This window comes from Denticeps clupeoides, chromosome 13 (genome assembly GCF_900700375.1).
Source record: "Denticeps clupeoides chromosome 13, fDenClu1.1, whole genome shotgun sequence".
Taxonomy (NCBI): Eukaryota; Metazoa; Chordata; class Actinopteri; order Clupeiformes; family Denticipitidae; genus Denticeps; species Denticeps clupeoides.
Window position 1 is genome coordinate 6,032,052 of NC_041719.1, and position 18,913 is coordinate 6,050,964.

General features: G+C 44.0%; 1 protein-coding gene across 2 annotated transcripts in view; it reads left to right on the plus strand.

Moving 5' to 3' along the window:
* The window catches only part of clmpb (CXADR like membrane protein b), a 58,536-nt gene extending 43,023 nt beyond the window's left edge, over window positions 1-15,513 (plus strand). Inside the window, exons 2-8 of one of the 2 annotated variants that reach the window (XM_029001743.1) lie at window positions 497-654; window positions 2,669-2,864; window positions 5,414-5,581; window positions 8,571-8,693; window positions 10,441-10,582; window positions 11,630-11,843; window positions 12,614-15,513. In XM_029001743.1, coding sequence (XP_028857576.1) covers window positions 497-654; window positions 2,669-2,864; window positions 5,414-5,581; window positions 8,571-8,693; window positions 10,441-10,582; window positions 11,630-11,843; window positions 12,614-12,727 — 1,115 coding nt within the window. In that variant the 3' untranslated portion in view covers window positions 12,728-15,513. Of the gene's footprint in view, window positions 1-496; window positions 655-2,668; window positions 2,865-5,413; window positions 5,582-8,570; window positions 8,694-10,440; window positions 10,583-11,629 lie in introns of both variants that reach the window. The other variant, XM_029001742.1, reaches the window with a different exon arrangement.
* Window positions 15,514-18,913: the final 3,400 nt, after the last annotated feature.

Genomic DNA, 18,913 nt, shown 5'->3' on the forward strand with positions numbered 1-18,913 from the left:
ATGGCAAGTTGTCAAGATTGTCTGGCCAATCATAAATATGGCCATTATTTATGATTGTTTCATTATTTATTTATGGTTTTATTCATTGTTTATTAAGGGTGGTAGTAGCCTAGTGGGTAACACACTTGCCTATGAACCAGAAGACCCAGGTTCAAATCTCACTTACTACCATTGTGTCCCTGAGCAAGACAGTTTCAATCATTACATTTGCATTATTTTTATTATAATAAAATTAATGCAATTATTATACATTATTATAATGTGCATAATATAATTTAATGTGAAATGACATATAGTTTGGCTTTGACCATAATTACTTTTGACGCTTTGTACACTGGAAGTCCTGTGTGAAGGTGTAAGCACATTTTGTATAGGTTTTTGTTTGTTGTATATTAAATTTTTTACCTCATTAATTAGCATGAAAAATGTCCTGTGTGCTAATTTCTGTGGGGACATAATCTCACTGTCGTAAATTTCTCTCTCTGTGTCTCTGCAGTGTTGGTGAGCGTGCTCAGTGCTAGCGCGCAGACGCAAATGAAGCAGGTTGTTGGGGACAACGCCACCTTGCCCTGCCACCACCAGTTCTGGCAGTCCAACGGTCAGTCTCTGGACATTGAGTGGATTCTTCAGAAGCCAAACTTCAAGCAGCGTGTGGTAATTTAACTCCCCCCACCCCCACCCCCCCACACACACACACACACACACTCTTTGGATAATTTACTGTCACTTTTTATATTTGAACACTTCTTGCAGCTCCATAATATTGGAAATATTGGAAAAAAACAATAATTAATGAGAAATGCAGTGAATGTTATTAATTATATGATAATAGACTTGAAATAAAAATAACTATTGATTAAACTTAGTTAGCCATGTAGAAATTATGTTTTTTGACATGGTTCTTGGAGGCCCATCTGCCTTCATTCCTGCAGCCTGTTCTCCAAGTAAATCACATGCGTCATTAGCTGGTGAACGATCCCCAGATCCTAATTGAGCAGGGGCTGGAATGAAAACTCTTCTGCAGGGGGTTTTTCCAGGAACAGGGCTGCTCCGTGCAGATCTTCCCAATTCTGCCGTGTAGAGCAGAGCTGGAGCAACCCAACTCACCCCGCCGCTGCGCTGTGAGCTGCTTCCACAGCCTCCTCCTTATAATCCCATCACATCCATGGGTCTCTGCTTGTTTATCTGTTTCCGCCCGATCCACTCCTGGCTGCCGGGGACGCGGTGTCACCGGCGGAGCCGGAGAATTGCCCACCTGCAGCGCCATTCAGCACAATCGTATCGCTCCGAGCATGTAAACAGCGCAGAAGGCTTTACGCGCTCTGCGGCTGATTAAACGGCATCCGCGGTGGCGAGGAATTTTGATCAGGCCCCCCGATTTACGGCTCACATCTTCAGATGCTTCCTAATCTGTACAGTAGCCCTGATTTTCTGCCTTGTTATGCCACTCAAAGAGTGGCAAGCGATCTGAAGGTTGGATTGTGCCGCGGCGCACGGCCTGCAAATGAAATGTAATCTGCGATCATAATAACACTCCCACAGCCCACGCCAGAAGAAAGCTCCTTGGAAGTCGTCTTTGTTAGGCAGAAGATTGGTTGATTACCATTTCCAGATTTTGTTCTGAAAGGAAAAAATTGAGAGGGGTGGAGGTCGAAGGCTTTGATACTTCTGATGGGGCTGGTGCATCGCGTTAAATATTTAAGGGCGAGATAACATCGAAGGCGCCAGTAATTAAAATCAAACGTCTGAAAATGAGATTAGGGACGAGTGCATGCCGTGGCGGAATGAATAAGTCATGCCGTTGTTGCGCTGCAAGGCACAGCTGAGGTGGAAGGGAGAGGCTTGTCAACATTGCGCCTTCGCAATGGAGACTGTTGACTACATGTGTCAGGAACTCTGACACGGCTGCAGCAGAGAGACCTGGTCACCCGGGTGAGGTTAAAGGTTGCACACGCCTGGGACCTCAGCAATGCCATTGATATCATCCACTCAGTTAGAATAGAATAGAATAGAATAGAATAGAATAGAATAGAATAGAACAGAATGGGTAGAATAGAACCTACTGGGTAACACACTCGCCTATGAACGAGAAGACACAAGTCAAACTCAAACTCAAACTTACATTGTGTCCCTGAACAAGACACTTAACCACAAATGTCCCTGTAACTGCCGATTGTTAATCACTCTGGAAAAGGCCATAAATGTAAATATAAATAGTGGATACCACATGCACAACACTTTGAGAGAGGCCACCAGGTCCCCACAGGAGTGTTATATGTGTGTGTGTGTGTGTGTGTGTGTGTGTGTGTGTGTGTGTGTGTGTGTGTGTGTGTGTGTGTGTGTGTTTGCGAGTGCATGCATCTCTGTGATTGGTTTAACATGAAGATTAAGTGTAGGGTTAATATTAGGCAAATATATATTTTTTAAATTTTCTATAGTATTGTAAGTTCCTTGAATTTATTTTTTCATTTAAAAATGCATCAAAACACAATTACTTAACTTACTTTAACATAATTAAATGTGCAATCGGTTCCTCAAATGCCTCTCAACAAAAAAAAATTGGAATTCAGACCAGCCCAATCTGGCAACACTGATTCTTGCGCCCAACCCAGGCGTAACTCCCAGTCCTCAGTTCCAGTTAAAAAAAATTTTTTCCTGTCTCTCACAGATCATCACCTTCTTTGGGAACCAGGTTTACACCAATGACAACGAGGCGAGCCGACTGTCATTCGCCGGCGACTACCTGAATGGCGATGCCTCGTTGCTCATCAGCGACCTCCAGCTCACCGACTCTGGGGAGTACCACTGCAAAGTGAAGACTGGGGGCAAGTACCACTGGAGCCAGGTCGACCTGGTCGTGCTGGGTGAGTCCGGCTCCCACGGCCCGCTGCGCCCATCACCGCACCATTAGCTGCACACATTTCCTTTGGCTCTGGGGCCTGAATGATTTGATTCCTGCCCCTCTGATTCAATTCTGTTCCGCTGCTGCGTTTAGTTTTTTTTGCCCTGACCTTCCTGTCATTTGTTTTCTCTTTATTGACAGATTTAACCAAACTTTTATTAAGCCGATAAAGCAGCATTTACAGTTAATTCTGTTGGAGACAGTGAAGCTCGGCTCTGGTTTAGTGTCATTCCTAACTGAAAGGCAGACAAGCCTCTTACAATGACTTAAAATATTTGGACAATCAGGGTTCAATTATTTAATACCAGTTTTCCCAGTGCAGATGGAAAGAAGGAGCTGTCTGAGGCTTTAGTTTTTTCCTTTCCACCACATGCCGGGCTTAGCTGGATTTATTAAAACTGGCTTTGTGTTTCTGTTACTTTTAAAACTTGTCAATAAAAGACAAATGAGTTTGAAGGACGAGTGAAAAAGCTGTGTGGAAGTCAGTCGGCAGACGTGGGATTGACCCTCAAAATCCACTTTTCGAGGAGGAAAGGGAATCATTTATTAGCACATCATGGGAGATTAGCTCCCCCCGCTGGGTACCGGTCCTTTACGGAACGCCATAAGCCCCAATTCACTACGTCCTTCCGCCCATGAAGACATTTCGGAGGGTTAGCGCTGAGATTTTCCACAAATTGCCCACAGCTTCATGGTGACACTCTCGATTCTGAGGGACAAGCATTTGCATTTTTTCTCTCACTCTGCTAAGATAATGGGCTGGCAGTAGCCCAGTACTTACTGGCTGTGTGTGTGTGTGTGTGTGTGTGTGTGTGTGTGTACTGCACTGCAGAGTGTTTCTGGCTTAGGCCTACTGCTGAGATGCCTTACTGCCTCTGACAGAGGTGTGAGATGGACTGCTAGAGCCCAGCATTACAACTGTGTGTGTGTGGGGGTGTGTCTGTGTGTCCAGCTGTAGGGCTTGCCAATAGACAGTGTGTAGATAAAATAATCAACTTGCATAATTTTAGAATTGATTAGCATTATTTGCATACGTTGTGAAATGCTCAATTAACAGCAAACGATTGTTACATCCATTAAAATTATTATGTTAAATATGAATGTACCAACCAAGATGTGGTTCTTAACATTCTTTGTCTCTGCTCTGTTTGCTGTTTCATTGAAAAATACAATATAACTATATAGAAATTTTATTGAATTTCAACACTTTCTACAATATACCTACATTTACAGATGTTTATAAATCATATTTATTACAGAATATGATGTAGTCTGTAAATGGGATAAATGAAATTTTGAAACACAAATTTGAATCACAAATTCTAGTACATTCTAGAACTTCTAGGTCATTTTAACACTTTCTTCTCATCCTCTCAATTTTTAGCTGAGTTTGCCTCAATATTGTTGGGTCAATATTGGTAGTGTCACCTCTCACTCACTCTTTAAGTCAGTCACAAATTTAGATATTTTGTCACTAAATGTGACCTACTTAAATCAACACCCAAAAATTACTGTAAAACACCTATCAGCTTGCAGGGCAGCATAGTTGATGCACAGTTGACATGAAGACATGTGACATAATTGACTCAGTTGCTCTTCAGTTACATTCAGAATCTTTAGCCATGGACGGAACCAATCAAGAAATCTCAGCCTTCAACACAACTCTCAGCTTAGCAGACGCAAGTGCAAAGCGTGGAGAAAAGTATTCCATTCCTTAATGCAATAAAAAAGAACATTAGGCCTTCAGGCTGTGTATAACAATTAAGGAGAGTCACAACATAACACAGCATACACAGGAAGTGAGTCCAGCAAGAGATCGTGTGACACGTTCAGGCATTTTCAGGCACTCATTATAAACATCTCATATGATTTGTTGGGAACACAGCCCCATCCCAGAGTGAATCATTCGAGCGTGAATGCTCCAGGGTTCGAACATCTGGACGTCCTTCTGACGCCTGCCAGCTCCCCGGTCTCAGATCGGAGTCCACAGGGGTTCCCTACTTCTACCGTGGCAAAGTAAACTGTGGAACAGAGCAGCAGCTCGGGCTGGACCAGGCTTGAGCAATACTCGTACATTCAAACTTAACTCTCACAAAGTTTAAAGACAAACTCCTGGACAAACTGCAGCTTTGTTGTGGGAGCTGGGTCCTGCTGGCCTGGCGACTTGTGATTCAGGGTCGCGATGCAAGTCAGGATATACAGTCTGTATACTGCTAATGATCACTAAGAATGCAAAATTCAAACTGCAATAAATTCATGCTAATTTCTCTGACATCCCAGCATCCAGCGGGGTTTAAAAACAAATAAGAACCTCTGGCATTGCAGACTTTTTGTGCTTTGATTGGTAAGTGTCCTTGTAGCACAGTTTGATTTCTCACACACACATGCTCGGGGCTTGCACGATATTTCTTGCATCAAATGTTTTTTTTCAATAGACTTTTTTTGCATATCGGTTTCCTTATTTGAGAACTTGTGTTGAGATTTGACGTTGCCGTGGTTCCCTTCCCGCAGTGAAGCCATCCAAGCCCCGCTGCTGGATGGAGGGTCGTCTGCTGCAGGGCAGCGACGTGAAGCTCAGCTGCAAGTCATCCGACGGCTCTGACCCCATGCACTACAAGTGGGAGAGGATGCTGGACAAAGGCAAGAGTGCAGGGAAATTGCCCCCCCTGGCCCTCGTAGGTGAGACCCCTCTCACACCTCTCAATCCAATACAGTGTACCCTAAATACCATATTGTTCCATGATGAAAAAAATAAAGGCAATTTTATAAGAAATGTTGTTGGTTAGCATACAATTCTAATATTTCTTGGCAGTGGACAACCTTCTACCCAGCTTTCTAATATAATTTATTGTCAGCAATAGTCTTTTGGCAAATTTGATGACTGATAAACGATGCAAAGAACACTCTGTATACTGCTAATGATTACTAGGAATGCTAAATTAACTGCAAAAAAATTCATGCTAATTTCCCACATCCAAGTCCCAGCCACTAGAGGCTGCCATTTGGCCATTATGATTTTGTATTGTACAATTTTGAAGCGAAACTGTTATTTTTGGTAATTAAGGTAAAACTAATTTTGCAGCTATACTGAAAACTTTAAATAGGCTGAGTAAGACATGCATTAGAAAGAATGTTGGTTTCATATACAATCATATCTCCTGATGTAAGACTATGCCATTCTGGAGCCATTAAACTGTAATTGTCAGGATGTGACTCTGGGGGAAGGAGAGCCCTGGTTCCACATTTCAGTGCGGTGTTTCATGCTGTCAGTGTTGTCTTCCAGATTCCAGCCTAAATCGTGTGCACTGGTTAGTATGTGTATAAGAGTAGTCCTTTCGGATCATTTGTATGTGAATGTTTCTGTTGTGTCTTGTATTATTATAAGTAAATATTACCATAAGTAAATCCTCTGTCCAGTTAACATCGTGCGAATGTGTCCTTCCTGCTCTGTCCTGTTCATGCCGCCGCTGTGAAAGTACTACATCCCATTTCACATGTTTGGATTCTGGATATTTTCAGATTTTTCTGCTTGTGTCTTCGGTTTATTTCTCTACGGTGGGCATGAGCGCCACCAGGAACAGCTTTGTCCTTGTGTAATTATAATAAAGTGCTCTCATTGTGCGCTGGAGGTGCAGAAATTCCCCATCATCTTGTCGGCCTGAGACCCACTGCGCATCTCCACCGCATTCACGTTCTTAGCAGCTCTTTACTGTAGAGATAAGTAATGGAACGTGCCTCGTCCGTAGCCTTGAAATTATTGACCACCGCAGAAAAACACCTGTTTGGTTTAATCAGTTTCCGTTGGGTTCTAGAGCACGCTGCTGTCCATCATCATTTATTACCCTGTGACGTGTGGGAGTGTGTGGGGGAGGGCCGGCGGAGTGCAGTGTTACGTGGCTCTTTCTGTCCGCTGAGTAAATGACCCGGCGGATCGCTGAGCCGCATCACTCTTCCAGACAAACGCCCCCGAGTCCCGGGCCACTCGGAGATCTCTCGCCACTCCTCAATCACCATGGTGTTCGCCAGACAGGGCGTCTCGCATAGACGCGAGGAAAACATTTTCACTTCGTCTCTCATGCTCCTGGTCCCGCTAGAACCATGCGTCAGGGTGACACACACTCACCGAATCGTCTCAGGTTAATGGACCTGAATCTGGAGCTGGCTGCTTCACTCTGTACAGATGCGCCTCCATCACTGGGGTGATGGTAGCCTAGTGGGTAACACCCTTCTCTATAGACCCAGAAAACCTCAAAGTCCCAGGTTCAAACCCCACTGACTACCATTGTGTCCCTGAGCAAGATACTTAACCCTGAGTGTCTTCAGGGTGACTGTCCCTTTAACTACTGGTTGTAAGGCTCTAAATAAGGGCGTCTGATAACTGCCATGAATGTAAATGTAAATCACTGATTAGAACAGCTGACAATTGAATAAAACCATTTTCACTCAAACAGCTAGACCCGTGGTTCTCGACCTTTTTCCCTTCAAGCCCAAGATAAGTCAGGACATTCCCCTTTCCTTGCCGCATACACTGTTTTACTCTGAAGGGTATATAGATTTTACATTTACAGCATATATATTTAAAGTCTATGTTAACCAGTAGTTAGACCTGACCCGTCTCGACTGTTATGTTCTGTGGCGCATTTAAATAAATGATGGTCACACAGTCAGTGTTTTTACTGCGGCATTTCCATAAAGCCATGACCCTGTGAGCTCTTGCGATGTACTGGCCTCAAGCGCTAGACTAAGAGGGAAAGGAAATGTGCAAGTTTAAAATGTAATCGCCAGATGCTTGCATCCTTTTCAACTCCTCAGCATGTATTGCGATAAGTAAAAAGAATCACCTGACGTTGGTGGCCAAGAGTTTCAAATAAAATAAATATTTAATTAAAAAAACTAACGTTTAATAAAACTAATCACCAAAACAAATTTACAAGAAGAAAATTAGACAAAAAGGAACTATAGACCCAAAGTTCTTATTTGTTGAGCATTTACATTACATTTACAGCGTTTATCAGACGCCCTTATCCAGAGTGACTTACAATCAGTAGTTACAGGGACAGTCCCCCTTTGGAGCAACTTAGGGTTAAGTGTCTTGCTCAGGGACACAATGGTAGTAAGTGGGATTTGAACCTGGGTCTTCTGGTTCATAGGCGAGTGTGTTACCCACTAGGCTACTACCACCCACGTTCATTTACCCCGCGCTCGTTTACTTTACTGCCCCAGGTTGGGAACCACTGAGCTAGACCACCAAACTGGCCAAATTATCTAAGAAGTACAATGATTTAATTCTGTGGTCCTCTAGAAAAGCCCACTTCAAGAAGGCAAATATAGTTGTGTACAGTTCTGTCGGAGAATGTTTTCCATGTGCTCCAGTTTCCTTCCACAGACATGCAGGCCCTGGGACTCCACCATTCCTCTGGCCATGACCTGGATGTGTGGATTTAGAAAATGGATTTAATGCATAAAAGATATCTTACAATCCCTGCTTGATGCCACAACTGGGTTGTTATAATTCTAACAAACCGGTTGCAAAATCTGTCCATGGCCGCAACTGAAGTGTCACAGTTCCAAAATAGACGTAGCTTTTTTTACGTCCTACATCAGCATAACTATTCGCTGGTGGTCATGGAAAAGAGACATTGGTCACCAGACTTTTATCTCTTGACAGATCTGAAGAACCCAGAAATCGTGACCTTGAGGAACCTGACCCACGACAGCTCCGGTGTGTACCGGTGCACAGCCAGCAATGACGTTGGCGAGGAGAACTGCATCATCGAGGTCACCATGCAATGTGAGTCTGGGGTGGAGGGCGGTGACGCTGAGGGCCAACACTGTACCTGAAGCCGGTTATGCTGCTGCGAAGGGAAGAGAGAACCTGATCTTAGATCATTGTTTCAGAGCACTTAGGGGCAACTGGAGCTGCTCAGACAGCGTGATGGATGAATGCAGTTTCCACCGAGCAGCAAAAAATCTAATTTTCTCTGCTCTCCCTCACGACCTGAGTAACCAAACTCCAGGGACTGAGTCCGTTCACAGGGTGGCCATTGGTCATTGGTTTCACTCAAATAGCCATCTCTCAATGTCTCAGGGTAATGGGTTTTGGGAGAGGTAGAAGAACTTAATGTTCGCTGTGGGAAGAATGCAGAGAATTGCGCACACCGCAGACCGTCATACGTGTGATTTGTCGACACCAGCAGCGGCTGTTGCGATTGCTTCCAGGTGAATAGTGCACCAACTGACTTACCTGCATCTACACTGGTATTATTATTAGTAGTTGTAGTGGCAGTGAAGTGCGGCACAAAATCGCACTGCAGCACAGCACTTTTATCGAAACCATGGAGTCTTTTGGAGTTTTCTGAATTATGGTTTAGTAATGCATTTGACAAGAGCACAGTACAACTAGATAACTAACAAACTGAAAACCAGAGCAAGAATGTTAGCTTAATATTTGTAATTGTGATTTCTCCTAATTCTCCTAATTTTTTTAAAGCAATATGTTCTTGTGACAGCAGTCAGTCCTCAGGCTGCAATTAATTAATAGTACTGTGGTGAGCACCACTGGATGGGTTCTTCCATCCAACAGTGAAAGGTGCACATACAAATGTGTCCTCTGCATTTAACCCATCACCCTTGGCGCCTGGGGAGCATTGTGTGGGGACGGTGCTTTGCTCAGTGGCCCCTCAGTGGGTTGGGATTTGAACCCACAACCTTCCAATTATGGGTCTGTTTCCTTACCCACTTGGGTAGATGGCCACCACTGCCACCACTGCTGTATTAGTATTTTTTTTTTATTGCTGTGCTTATTATTATGACCAATATACGTGGTTGTTCACCTGGCTTAAAAAAAAAGACATGCAACATTACTTTGGGTGGATGGGTAAATGGATGCGAATGTTCTTGGCTTATTTTAACTGCATTTAGAGTTGTTTTGAACTCATCAATAAATCAATCAATCTATATTTTATTTATACATTGGCACAAAGCATTTCACATTAGAATGATGCTCAAGGCCCCTTGTGAGCAAGCCAGAGATGACAGTGGCAAGTGGGCAGTGGGTGGCCTTGCATTTAAGGAAGCAGCCCCGTAATTAGAAGGTTGCCGGTTCGAATCCCGAAGCGGCAAGATGCCACTGAGGTGCCACTGAGCAAAGCACCGTCCCCACACACTGCTCCCCGGGCGCCTGTCATGGCTGCCCACTGCTCACAATCACTTCACTTTACTTTATACTTACTTACTTTATATAAAAGGAAGAGGAACCAAGGGTCAGCAAGGGAAACCCAGCCTCTTTTGGTCAGCACTGGGATTACCCTGGGACGTTGATGGCATTAAGAGGTTATTGTAGTCCATACTTTATGTGTGCTTTAATATGCTTTTATGGTTTTGTAATAAAAACAAGTGCAATACAGACAGTACATGAAAAAAAATATTATAATATTATTAAGAGAATTTCACCATGAGGCAGCGTGAGTGTGAAGTGAAATGGTTGAAATCTGTTCATTTGGACTCTGAATGATTTTTTTCTTCTGCCTTATGTGCAGATGTCCGCGGCATGGGCGTGGTGGCAGGTGCCATGGTGGGCGTGTCCTTCGGAGTTGTCCTCATCATCCTCATCATATGGCTGGTCTTCCGCAAGAAGGAGAAAAAGAAGTATGAGGAGGAAGAAACCCCCAACGAGATCAGGTCAGAGCTCCGCTCCTCTCCTTCCCAGCGATTCTCCGCAGAATCAATCCTTCTCGTCTGGAATGACCTACAAGAGCACTTAAAACTAACACTTACGGTACCTGTGCTGTGTGTGGGGATACGTCTACGCACTCTCGCGTGAAACGGCCACCACAAGGTCAGAGGCGCTGATTGCTTCCTGAGAACACCCCCCCTCCCTGGCAGGGGTGAGTGGAGCGGCCTTGGGTCTCCAGGCCAACATGTTCAGAGCTCCATAATGAATTTAGAGGCCATTTCCTGCAGAGTGCTGCTGCGCCCTTGTTTCTTGTCACAGTTTAGTGTCTGTCTGAATAATACAGCTTGGTAGGGATGACTGCGTTTGAATTATGCAGAGGTGCAGGCCAGGCCGGGATCAGGATGGCTGTATACGCCATGTTTTCTGTTTACGTTCTGTGTCTTGTGGGGTTCCAGAGAGTGGGGGACACCTGGATTCTCCAGTATAAGGGGTTGTTTTATTCATCTTTGTAATGTAAAACCGGGCAGTGGTGGCCTAGTGGTCAAGGAAGCGTATTCGCAATCGGATAGTTGTGGGTTCAAATCCTGAATGGTGCCACTGAGAAAACACCCATCACATAAAGGGCACCTGTGTGGCTGCCCACTGCTCAATAATGGTGATGGTTAAATGCAGAGGACACATTTCATTGTGTCACTGTGTGCTGTGCTGCAGCGTTTCACAATGACAATCACTTTACCTAAAACGTAAAAATGCAGATTTCATTGTCAAAGCCACACAGCACATTACAATAATATGTCAAATCCTGACTTTTTTCTGAATGCTCCCATTCTACATTCCGGGCTGGAATTTCATGTTCATTGTCTATGTTCCTGATTTCCCATTCGTGTGCAATTATTAGAACCCTTTTCAATGTTTAAATGTTGTGTTTGTTCTGCAAACTCTGCACCACAACACTATAGACTATTAGTAGAAGTAATACTAATAAAAACCCTTTTAAAACACATTTTGTATTCAATGTTTGAATGTTTTTTTGTTCTCTTTTTTTAACTCAGGGAAGATGCTGAGGCTCCTAAGGCGAAGCTGGTAAAGCCAAACTCCTTGTCCTCCTCCCGCTCAGGCAGCTCTCGCTCCGGCACATCCTCCACCCAGTCCATGGTGCACAGCACTGCCCCCCGAGTCCACCGCCCACGCCCACCGGCCGTCGCCACCCTCAAGGAGAACGGACAGCCCCCCGGCTTTTCACAGTCGCCCCCGGCCTACACTCAGGTAGTGGCCAAGACCCCCGAACCACCGGGCACCCCCAAGTTCAGAAATGTGACCGGGGGATTGGCCACCCCAGCAGGAGTCATGGTTCCGGCTCAGAGCAAGGCCTTTCAGACTGTGTAGGGTGGGGAGAGCCCTAACCCCCACAGCCGGGGTATCAGTGTAGCTCCCCCCCATTCGGGGAAAGACACAGACATTTCTGGAAAAATAATGAATAAATGCAATTACTGAAAAAAGGATGTAAGTTAAACAAATACATAATATAAAACAAAAGTTAAAATGAATGCATACTTAAAGGGAAAAATACAAAGTGCTTGCCCCCTTTATGAATTATGGAAAGAAAACAAAAACACTTGAAAAATGAATCATTTCCATCTGCATCTCTCGCCCTCATGTCAGCTGCTGATGCTCTTTTCTTTTTGCAAGAGTTTTGGCTTTTTTTTTTTTTTTACTTAAAAAAAATGGGAAGCAGTGAACGTGGTGAAGCAGAAAGAATCTCCCAAATGGAGTTTATTTATTTATCGAATCATAGGGTGCTGAAGTACAGAGCAGGAGTAGCGTGCTAGACATGGCTGGAAATTACAGAATGGAAATTACATAGGACAGAGGGGAAAAGAAAAAAATGTTAAAGAAACCACCCATCAGCACACAGAAGCTCAATGTTACTCGATGTTCTGACCTTTTTGAAGATTTCCTCCTTCAGTTATAAGGAACAGAAGGAACTGCTTTGCTCCATTATGGTACTTTACTGAAGACCATCTTATGGTCTGCAGGTGATGCTTTGTGGCTTTAAGGCCGCAGAGACGCTGGATATGAAGACTGAAGTCACGGACCACGCCGTTATTGTACACATTCCATACTCAGCACTGTGTGGGACTCCACAGTGACGCATATTTAGATTTTAGAGATTAGAACATAATGAAGACATTGGACTGTAGACGTGATTAAAAGCATGGCATGTGTGTGCGTCTTTTTCTTTCATTGTTTTTACTCAGAGGATGTTCTGAGTTGACTCAATGAGAGAGGAACTGCCCAGATTGATAAGATGGTACTTTCTTTAGCTTTATTTTTTTATTTCATGTTCAATGGTACTTCAACCAAAATCTGACAGGACTGCTATGAATGTGTGTAACTAAGATGGACATATATTTTTTTCTTTTAAAAAACTTATGTAGTGGTTATTTCCTGGTAGCATTAAGCCACAAACGACATTGAATATTAATCTCACAATAACGAATGCGTGTGGAGGAAACAGGGAACTATGTACAGAACAGTATATGTGTGTGCACCAAGGTACTCTCTTAGGACCCATGAAAATATGGGGTTAGCCATGGGTGATGGTCTCATTGCACAGATGACTCCCTTCTTCTGGTTCACTTTTCTTTTGGTCACCCTCTGACTGTCCCTGTCAAACTTCAACAAAGAAAGTCCTCTAAGTTTGTGTGCCTTTGCTTTTTCAGTATATTACATTCTTTCTGCCTATACACCATAACACTGAGCTGAAAGAGCCAGGGTGTGACTGGGGGGAGCTCCTCGCAATGACACCGTCACCTAAGCCACATGACTAGTGTACATTCTGTATCCATAAGGCTGTTTCATAGTGTACATACATATAGATATACGCACAGGATGTCCTTTAATTTAAGGGAGGCTGTGGCAGAGGGAAAACTTTGACATTTCAACATGGCTGCCAATGCAGCAAAACGAGGGGTCGACATGCCCTCTGACCTGGGAGTTTTGTCCTCAACGTATTTTGTAGTGACACCTTCACATCTGCCCACCTATTACCCACATATAAACACACGTGTAAAGAGAAAAAGAGAAGATGGTGCGAATTTTAATCCAACACTTAGGACTTAAGGGTGTTTCTCATTCCATCACGTTCATTGTTTTAGTTCTTATGGCTTTTTGCAATTAAGCTGACCACCCCAACAGCACTGTTTCATGTTTTAAGTGGCGTGTGTAGGGGAGTGGTGTCCAGAATTTGGGTCTGACAGTGCAGCATCCTGCAGTAATGTAGTAACATTCTGACACATAAACACTCACTCCGAACATGAATGTGTACTCAGAACCCCCTCCACACCAGCCCTTCTACTGCTGAGTAAATGTGACAGATCGGGTGTCACTCGGGTTTTAGGGGTGAGTGATGGCCTCTGTCCTCCAGTGGGGCAAAACTCAAAAGAGGCTCTGTCCTGAACAGAACCCTGGAGACAGCCGCCGGTCCAAGCACCGGAGCGTAGGCAGGACAGGATAGAGGGACAGGACAAATGACAGCCCTTAACTCTGAGCAGCGATTCAACTGAGCCGCCTCGGTCTGGACGGATGAAAAGACGGATTGTCTTTTGGAGTTTTCGTTCCTGCAGCTTGTCGATCTAAACAGTGGTCTCATGTGGCACATTCCCCCTTTTATGAGCTCTCAATAGTGTCCCCCTCCCCGTCTGCTGCAGGCTAACTGCAACCATTTTCACACTATTAATTTTTAGGGGTTTCCGACTGGGCGCGGGCGAGATTTAAAGCGGTATTTTTCAACCTTGGTCTACCTTCTCTTTACTGCTGGCAATACGGGTGTTGGAGGGGCGCTAGTTTTTTTTTAAGAGATGTCTTTGTTTCAGTACGGGTTGAGCGGCTGAAATTTCTTCTGCTAAATCTACATTGGGTTCGAAAAGCAATCATGTAGCTTTACCACCATGGTCTTTAGGAAATCCTCTCAATATGCATTCCTGTTTGGCACGATTAACAAGTGCAGGGTCCGGAGCCTCACAGAGTTTGGCCGGGGATGGGGATGCCATCTTTGCTTTGGGGAAGTGGATTCTGTCCTGTTGCACCACCAAAGAGATACTCAGCTAAATGCTTTTATGCACATTTAGCTTTGTTAAGAGATGGTTTCTTTTACCTTTAATCTACATCCAGGCCAAATTTTCAGTTCTCCTAGCTAGTTTATTTCACATTGACAGAATTTGATTCACGTTAGAAAATCCACTCTGGACTCAAATAGATGCAAATAGAGTATGATAAATAGAGGCAAATGATAAATGATCAGAATATCCCAGATTTAGGGATTTATACTTATTAGGTTCTCTTATTTCCATTGGACACCTGAGACTAATAAAGTTTAGTGACCTATTGGGGATCAATATCCATTTGAAGCATAAATGGCAGCTTGTACCCTGGAAAAACTCTTTAAGACGAGGCTCCGGCTCAGAATGCGCACCGCTGGGAAAATTCCGCAAGCGCCTCCGGGAACCGGAGCGCAGTTCCAGCGGCGCAGTGGTTGCTGCATGTATATGGTGACTGAGCAGATATTGGGAATGCTTTGCTTTAGTGTTTATAAATGTATTCTGCTAGGATAAAAACCCTATAAATGTAAATACATTATGGGAAGCTATTAAAGCATTTTTTTCTCCTTTTATTCTTTATCTGATTCCATGTTTTCAGTTCATGCTTTTTTTCCCCTGTATTCTGTAAAGATGAATGCTTAGGACAAAAGCATCAAGGGAAAAATGTACCTTTTGTCACCAAGCTTCCCGTTTTGATTTTGTAACACAGTATGTTTGTTTGAAAAGAAAATCCATCCATGTAAATATATCATTCACAGTAAAAAAAAAATGTATATTTTTACGGATTCTGAGTTATTACTACGTCATTTGCAAATAAAATATACAATGACAAGTTATATGAAATTATTTCCTGTTTTATTTTCTCATCAAATGCTGATCTCATCAAACATGTTTATTAGCCACTTTTCAAAATAAGCTATATAATCAGTTAACTGGTAGGAGTTTAATGCGAGATACAGTTTATCAGCCTGGCTGCACTTTATAGATTATTACTGTAGGCATAGCGATGCTGTTGAAGTGTAAAAAAAGTGTAAGCATTTCATCCACAGCCAATATCAGAGAAAATTAAAGCTACTCATCAAAAAAGTGTCCATAAATGAATCATAATGCAATATTATAATACATAGGAAAATGAGCGATAAACTGACAGAGCAGGAGGGGGGTCGGGGGTAAATCAAATTAAATCTGCTCGAGTGTAGAAGCACAAGGATTGAAGTGAGACAGTCTTATATACAGTTAGTTTCACTGCGCAGCACTATGGGCTGCCCAAGTGAAATCTATATTGTTTGGAATAAAGACAACATTATACGAGCCTTTTTAAAGCATTTTACTGGCCTTGCTTGTGTGTTTTTTTTCTTCCATTTTAATATTCAATTCATCTGAAACTAATTTTATCAGCTGAGTCGCTGTTCTTGTTCTATGAACTGCAGTGGTAAAATTGTGCCCCCTAGTGTTTCTTAAAGCTAGGACTGGGGAAAAAATGAAAATTATCCGAAAGGTGTCTGCTATCTCGCATTTAACCTCTTTTCATCCTGGAACGATATGTTTTTATGTTGCCCATAGCTCCTGCAAACGACATCTCAATAAGATCACTAATCTAATCACATGACGCTAACTTCATTTAAATCCATGTCCTGTGTAGATTTTAAAAAGATGATTAAAAAACTAGGCTCCCACATGGCCTCCAAGTTTGTGGGTGATTCCCAGCCCATGATCCTAATGAGAAATAGGTCATTATGTAAAGCTGTAAAGTGAGTGAATAAGTGAGTGAATAAGATATAGAAAATAAAAAAAAAAATTATACACTCAAAAACTGACAGCAATAAAAAAGCCCCCCATTAATAATCACCCAGAGCAAGAACACTGCAAAACATCCATTTGGTTCCTGGTTGGCTTAGGTTTTTGTCTCACCACCACAAATGTTTTCCAGAAATTAAAAAAAAAGGAAAATCGTCACCTTCACAGTTTCACTTCACAGCGTTTGGCAGGCCTGCAGGACTCACGCCTGCCTCTCGTTTGTCAGTATGCGGTCCAGGCGTTCGGGGGAGCAGGTAAGGAAACTTCTGAGACCTTTTGAAAATATCGGGTTGAGCTGCGCAGTAGCAGTTCATTATGAATTCTGTCAACATTTCTCTCCACGGTGGAGTCGGAACATTACCAGAAGAACTCTAAATAGCTTACACGGATGAACAAGGCTCCCCCTAGAATAATCGCTCTAGTCTCCAACCTTTCCAGCTATTTCCAGTGTTCTCGGGGGAGAGCCGTGCTGCGACCCACATTTAAAAGTGCATTTCACTGTCTGCCGATCACACTAATTATAAAGCCACTATAAAGTCAAACCGAGAGGTTAATAGGGTGCTATTTATAACAGGTGCCTGGAATTAACCCCTTTAAATGTACACAAGAAGAGTCCCTGCGACATTATATCTCTTGGTGAAGATTCGGTGGTGCGAGACTTATTCAGGCTGAGAGAACCGTACGCAAGGCCATTCCTCTTCATTACGCTGCGACGGTTGCTGCGAGTTGCCCCTGCTTGTCATATCTCGTGCAAATATGAAGATGATTTGAGGCCTCTTAACTGGAGGGTGTATAAGCAATCATTAACAAAGTGAAGAAAAAATCAGCAAAAAGGGGTACATATCAAGTGGTGAGAACAATATGGACATGAATGACATTTTGGGGATAAATTATTCATATCAGATGAAAGTTTGTTCTTTCAAAACAATGAAAAATAAACCACATAGTGACATAAGACTGAAAACACAGAAGCAGTTGGTGCCAAAAAGAAACTTGTGACTTTTTTAAATGAAAGATAATGGAAATATAGGCCTGTGGTCGCCTAGTGTTTAAGGAAGCGGCCCCGTAATCAGAAGGTTCGAATCCCGATCCGCCAAGGTGCCACTGAGGTAACTTGAAAGCACGTTGGAAGTCGCTCTGGATAAGGGCGTCTGCCGAATGCCGTAAATGTAAATGTAAATGTGCCACTGAGCAAAGCACCGTCCCCACACACTGCTCCCCGGGCGCCTGTCATGGCTGCCCACTGCTCACCAAAGGGTGATGGTTAAAAGCAGAGGACACATTTAGTTCGTCCTGTGTGCTGTGCTCAAGTGAATTACAATAACAATCACTTCACTTTAGAAAAAAGGATTTTGAATAAAATACAAAATACTGTTCACTTTCCTTGATGCAGGCTTCCACACTGTACAGAGTACATGTGGTAGCATGAGGGATCTCATCCAATGTATTTGCGCATCTTTCTTTTTTTTTCATTCCATTTGATTCATGAATCAATGTGAATATTTTAGTGTATGCGCCCATTTTAATGAGCTGTGATAAGGTGTTCAGCAAAGGCGACACGATAAAACTGTCGTATGCAAAAACCCACCCCCCAAAATCCGCAGCTGCACCAACGCGCTCTGCTGCGCACCGGCGGGGAACCGAGCAGCCGGGGAACCGAGCAAGCAGGGAACCGAGCAAGCCGGGAACCGAGCAAGCCGGGAACCGAGCAGCCGGGGAACCGAGCAGCCGGGAACCGAGCAGCCGGGGAACCGAGCAAGCAGGGAACCGAGCAAGCCGGGAACCGAGCAAGCCGGGAACCGAGCAGCCGGGGAACCGAGCAGCCGGGAACCGAGCAGCCGGGAACCGAGCAAGCCGGGAACCGAGCAGCAGGGGAACCGAGCAAGCCGGGAACCGAGCAGCCGGGGAACCGAGCAGCCGGGGAACCGAGCAAGCAGGGAACCGAGCAAGCCGGGAACCGAGCTAGCAGGGAGCCGAGCAGCCGGGGAACCTGACACCCCGCCATCCCCGCTCCAAAGCCGTGGCGGACAAGGAACTGACGCCGCTCTGAAGCCGACCGCGCATCCATGGCGTTCGGGCACCTTATACCGCACCTGAAGTTGGAGGAACCCGCGGAGGACGGTCTGTTGAAGAGCTTCTCCATCCGGACCTTCAACCCGCTGCAGAACCCGCGTGGGAAAGAGGTGAAGAAGGCGCAGCAGTGAGTAGCAGGGCCTTTACCTGGGGGAGTGTGTGTGTGTGTGTGTGTGTGTGTGTGTGTGTGTGTGTGTGTGTGTGTGTGTGTGTGTGTGTGTGTGTAGTTGCTTGGGATGCCTATTATGTTATGGTTCATCATTTATACTATACAGTACATGCCAAAGGTTTGGACACCTTCTCATTCAATGTGTTTTCTTTATTTTCATGACCATTTACATTGGTAGATTCTCACTGAAGGCATCA